This window comes from Euleptes europaea, chromosome 7, assembly GCF_029931775.1.
Source record: "Euleptes europaea isolate rEulEur1 chromosome 7, rEulEur1.hap1, whole genome shotgun sequence".
Classification (NCBI taxonomy): Eukaryota; Metazoa; Chordata; class Lepidosauria; order Squamata; family Sphaerodactylidae; genus Euleptes; species Euleptes europaea.
This window is the reverse complement of record NC_079318.1, coordinates 47,151,014-47,157,013: the sequence shown is the minus strand read 5'-3', so window position 1 is coordinate 47,157,013 and position 6,000 is coordinate 47,151,014. Positions and strand designations below refer to the sequence as shown.

General features: G+C 47.9%; 1 protein-coding gene across 1 annotated transcript in view; it reads left to right on the top strand.

Annotated features, from left to right (window-relative positions):
• The first annotated feature begins 783 nt into the window (after nt 1–783).
• The window catches only part of MIA3 (MIA SH3 domain ER export factor 3), a 64,975-nt gene continuing 59,758 nt past the window's right edge, over nt 784–6,000 (top strand). Inside the window, exons 1-2 of the mRNA XM_056852329.1 lie at nt 784–931; nt 4,133–4,266. Of these exons, the coding sequence (XP_056708307.1) occupies nt 784–931; nt 4,133–4,266 (282 nt within the window). The remainder of the gene's footprint in view (nt 932–4,132; nt 4,267–6,000) is intronic.

Sequence of the window (6,000 nt, the reverse complement as noted above, 5' to 3'; positions counted from 1 at the left end):
GGAGCAATGGCCTGGCTCACTAGAAAGCAGATTCATATGCTCATCTTCCCCTTTTACCCCTTCTAGCAAGGGCTCCGGTGCAAATCCCAGCGAGATCAATAAAGGCCACGTGGTTGGGCGAGGCGCCACGGTCACCATTCACCTGCTCGAATTTCGTCCGCGGGCAGGAAAATCGAGATGACTTATGATAAGAGCGCCAAATCCAACGCCGCGTGGATCCGACCCCAGCCCGTGGTGAACGCGTGGGAGGTTTTGCCTTGGATTTGCCGCGCTCTCCGATGCACGTTTTCCCCAGCCAAATTCTCAAAACTCAACAATAAGCTCCCCCCCCCCCAGGCAGAGTTTGGAGAATTCAGATGGGGCAAAGGCGCGCGCGGAGAGCGGCGAGCCCGAGGCAAAACCTCCCGTGCGTTCGCGCCCGTCGCACGAAGCGGCTGCGCCAGTTGCGAGTCGGGCGCCAACCCGACAAGTGGAACTTGGCGGACTTTCTCTGCCCGTCGGGAGGCTGTCGAAAGACACGCGCGGGGAGGGCTGCCAGAAAGGAGAGAAAGCAAGACGGGGAGCGGGGGGGATGAGGAAAGCAGCCGGGTTCGGGAAAGGAGCGAGCGATGCGCCCTGGTCCGGCGGCGGCGGCTGCTGCTACGCCTCCCGCGCAGGGTGTGGCGCGGCGCCGCTTCCTCCTCCTTCCCCCCCCCGCCGTATCCTTCCCCAGCCCGGCTCTGCTGACGTGTCTGCTCCCCTCCGCCCCCCCCCCCGCCCAGCAGCCAGCCCGGCGAACGAAACATGGCTGCGCCGCCGCCGCGTCTCTCCGCGGCGCTGCAGCTGGCCGCTCTGCTCCTGTGCGCCCCGCCGCCGCCGCGCTGCCAGGCCCGCCGCGAGCCGGACCGGCGCTTCGCGGAGCTCAAGCGCTGCGCCGACCCCGAATGCAGCAGTAAGTGGGGCGCTGGAGGAGGAGGAGGAGGAGGAGGGGAGGGCGGCCGGGCGGCCAAGCGACCAGCCAGCGAGCCATCCGCCGGGTCCCTGCCACTGCCCAGCAGCCGCCGCCGAGACCTGTTGGCATCTCCCAGGCCCCGCAGGAAAGCAGGCTGCCTCTTGGCCCCTCTTGGCGGCGCTGGAGGAGGGAAGGAGGCGGAGGGCGCTGGTCTTGCTCTGCGCCACTGCTTTGCTCCCCTCCCAGCTCGCAAGGGTGGCGAGGAGGGCGACAGGCGCTTTTGCCTCACCCCCCCCGTCTGTTTCCCCCCCCTTCCGAGCTGTGAGGACTGGCCAGGGGGGACTTCCTGCCTTCCTGGCAGCCGCACCGGCGGGCCCCCTCCTCGCTGGAAATTCGTCCCCACTCTCGAACTTTGGCTATAGAATCATGAACACCCATGGAGCTGCCTTCTACTGGACCAGACCCGTGGTCCATCCAAGTCACGATGGTCCACTCAGCCCGGCAGTGGCTCTCCAGGGTCTCAGGCAGGGGTCTTTCCCATCACCTACTTGCCTAGTCCCTTGAACTGGAGATGCTGCCGGGGATTGAACCTGGGACCTTCTGCATGCCAAGCAGAGGCTCGACCACTGGGCCACGGCCCCTCCCCAATCATAGAATTGGAAGGGGCCTCATAGAATTGGAAGGGGCCACCAGGGTCATCTAGTCCATCCCCCTGCACAATGCAGGTAATTCACAACTACCTCCCCCCACACCCCCAGTGACCCCTACTCCATGCCCAGAAGATGGCCAAGATGCCCTCCCTCTTATCATCTGCTTAAGGTCATAGAATCAGCATTGCTGACAGATACTTTGCTTTCTTGTTATGCTCACAAATGGAAGCAAAGCTATCCGCAGTTGTTGCCAGTATAAAAGTAAGCCTAATTGCACTGAGGAAGATTTTCTTCTGAGTAAACATGTTTAGAGGGTCACTGAGAACATAAGAAAGGCCATGCTGGATCAGACCAAGGTCCATCAAGTCCAGCAGTCTGTTCTTGCGGTGGCCCACCAGGTGCCCCCAGGAAGCTCACAAACAAGACAACTGCAGCAGCATCCTGCCTGTGTTCCACAGCACCTGATATAATAGGCATGCTCCTCTGATCCTGGAGAGAATTGGTATGCATCATGACTAGCATCCATTTTTACTAGTAGCCATGAATAACCCTCTCTTCCATGAACATGGCCACTCCCCTCTTAAAGCCTTCCAAGCTGGCAGTCATAAGAAATGGGACATGTGCTTCTCTGGTGTCTTTATTTGCATCCCATGTCCCTGGTTAGGGATAGAGATTAACAGCATTGTTATCTGTTATCTACCCATTGATGATTGTCACCCCAAACAACCTATGCAATGTCCCAGAAGGTCCTAGGGCACACTGCTTGGATCACCCACTTCTTTATTGGTACCCCAATAATGTTGTCCCAAGGGACTGCATGGGTTGCTTGTGAAGTCAGGCTAGCTCTGAGGGAGTGTCTGATGATAAATAAATAAATAAATAACTTCTTGGTAGACCTGTTTGTCTTAATGCCTGTTATTAGCATGTTCTCACTCAAGATTTTTTCTTTCAATAAGCATCAAACATTTATCTGCCTCTCTTTTGTAAACAAACTTACATCTTCTAGCCACAAAGAATCTGGATTTCTGAGAAGCCAATTCTTGACCTCATTCTGCCTTCCTCCTATCCATTTCACTGTCCTATGTCAGATTGCTCAAACCTAATCTGAAAAGTGTAGCCTCTTGGGAAAAATTTAAAATGTGAATGTTTCTAAATTCCCGGCAGCAGGAGTTTGAGATTTATTCTTGGAATTCAGAGTTTACTGTAGGCATGTCTCAGACACTGTAGAAGTAGACAGAGTTTCTGTGTTTTTGATATGTGTCATTGGGGGCCCATTTCCTAAACATGTTTATTCGGAAGGAAAAGTTAATTACTTGCCAGCAAATGTGCTTGGGATTGTAGTTGTCCTGTTGAAATTTTGCTTGTTAGAATGGAAGGAGGTCCCAGTGAATTCAATAAAGTTCATCTAAAGTAATGTTTAGTAAGAGCCCCGTGGCGCAGAGTGGTAAGCTGCAGTACTGCAGTCCAAGCTCTGCTCACGACCTGAGTTCGATCCCTACAGAAGTTGGTTTCAGGTAGCCGGCTCAAGGTTGACTCAGCCTTCCATCCTTCCAAGGTCGGTGAAATGAGTACTCAGCTTGCTGGGGGTAAAGGGAAGATGACTGAGGAAGACACTGGCAAACCACCCCGTAAACAAAGTCTGCCTTGGAAACATCAGAATGTGACATCACCCCATGGGTCAGGAATGACCCGGTGCTTGCACAGGGGACCTTTACCTTATCTTTTTAAAGTAATGTTGCATAGGATTGCTGCCTTAGTGTGAGGTTAAAACTACACTTTTTATAAATACTCAACTAAACCAAACATTCTTGGAACAGAGCAACTTTTTAAAATGTACAGCCTAGGTACAGCCTAAGTACATCATAATTAAAAGAACAAACTATTTGGAGCCACTGCATTTAGTTAGTTCTGCAGATCTACATATCATTTGCTATGGATATGCAAAAACTCCAGTCAGTAATTCAAGAAGCAAATGACATTGCTGAATGAGAGCACTTGTAACTATGAAATCATTTTCTGCCACCTCAGCTCTAAAGAAACGATTCACACTCTGTCTAAATGGACTTATTTCATGTAATGAGTTTAGGACCAGGGTACAAGTGGGCTCAGGAGTACCACATGGCATCTTGATGAATGAAAATACAGGCCTTTAAAAGTTATTGTATGTGTATATTTGGATGGGAATGTTAGGACACGTTTCTGGTCTACCATATATTCATGCATCTGATGAAGTGAACGTTGGCTCAAGAAAGGTTATGCCACATTAAATTCACTAGTCTTTGAGATGTCATAACAGTATTTTGGGTGCAGCAGATTAATACAGCTACCCATCTGGAATTGATCCTTAATTATATTATTGTATTGTTTTGGCAGATGATTCAGACATAATTATTTTGTTATCGTCTTTGTTCTAGTCTTAACTTCTCATTTCTGGGCCACATCCTTTTGTACACATATTCTGCCTCTAGTACATGATTGACACGTTTCCTTTATTGTTTGGAGAACTGTAAAAAATTTACACTGCCATTCTTTTTGTGCTTCCTTTCAACAGTGTTAATGTGTCGAGGAAAAGCAGTGAAAGACTTTAAAGGTCCAGATTGCCGCTTTGTAGAGTTCAAAGAAGGTGAATCTGTGTATGTGTATTATAAATTAGCAGGAAGAACCAACGAGCTTTGGGCTGGAAGTGTAAGTTTTTAAACAGTTATTGTGCTTGACACTGATTTCCCCCCCCCAACAACAGTTTTGTTAATATTTATTATTTTCTGTGGTTTTTTTCATATATTGTTGTGTTGTTAGTTTTAATGCAGTGACATCATATTGCATCACCTTACGTATCAAGGGCTTGCCTGAGAAGGCCAGGAGGTCCTGTAGATTTAGTTTCCTTTAGATAAGAGAGTACTGGAGCATAGTGTCTTTGAATTATTTGTTGCATTTCCAAATATACAAGAAGAGCCTACTGGAAGCAACCAGACTCCTCAGACAGAGAGGAAAACTTCTAATTGTGCATCAAGTTGCTAGAGAGCAACCGCGTAGACCCCTGCAGTCTTTTATGCCATTTCTGCAGTCTAGTTATACTCACAGCTCTCTTTCTTAACTGCTTTCTGCTGTCTTCCTCCTGCTCCATCTCCGGGCAGAACTCTGGTCTCAGCCTCCCCCTCAATATCAAGTGATCATTTATGAAAAGTTGTCCACTTAATAAAAGATGGGGAGGGGCTGTGGCTGAGGCTCAGTGGTAGAGCATCTGCTTGGCATGCAGAAGGTCCCAGGTTCAATTCCCCGCATCTCCAGTTAAAGGGACTAGGCAAGTGGTGGGTCTAATTCAGTATAAGGCAGCTTCATGTGTTCATGGACATCCAACAGTATGACCCTAATGGAGATTTTGCACTACTAGAAAAGACACTCCCATCATTTTCTACATGTTACATACAATTATAGATTTCTTTCTCTGAATGGTTTGGATTTCTTTTGGGGGTTGTGATCAGGAGTAGAAGGGGACCATGGAATGTTCTGAACGACTTGCTATGCCAATAAAGGTTTGAATTAAATTGAGTAGAAGGGGGAGGAGAGAGCCTGCAACATGCACCTGGCAGCAGTATTTAAATCACATCCTGAGGCTTGAGAAATGACACTGTTGTGTCATAGGTGGACAGTTAATTGAGTTTTGCAAAAGTGTGGCATGCTGAATAGATTAAAATATTCAAGATGTAAAGACAGTTAGCCCCACAAGTCCTGTTTAAATTAATGGAATAAGTTGTGAGGAACTGTCCATTGATATTAGTACAATCCAGATGCAAGTAGCTTTCTCTGGATTGGAGACTTTGTTGAGGAGATTCTGTGTTTGTGCAAATGCAGTTCATCCTAGATCAAACTTCATTATCTCTGCAGTGAGATGTCAGGGGAAAAATAAGATACTCTTACCACTGCTAAGTAACATGGAAATAAGCCCTTAGTGGTGGATACTGTGGTTGGCTGGGCTCCATGCATCTTAGTGAGCAGAATTTTTCCTTTGCAAAGGGAGCAATGCTAATGTGAACTCTTCAAATACGATAAACTGCCAGCAGGTGCTGCATTTTTTAGTCTCTCAGCAGCAGTAGTGTCCAATTATTCCTCAACAGAATCAGTAGAAGCTTTCATACAGTGAAAGAAGCAGAATTAAATCATTGTATCATCCCTGTAATTCCCTTCTGATATCCAAGGGCCACAAATAACTTGGATAATTAGGAGGATAATCTGTTTCCAGGGCTTCCAGCCCTTCATAAACACAACATATTAATAGTTGTTAGGCCAAGCCTAGCAACCTTTACTCACAGGGCTGGATAATTAGAGGCACAATTTCTTAAACAAAATAAACTAAACTGGTAATATCTACAATCAACCAATTTAATTTGCACACAGCCAGCAACTATGCACATAGTTTAA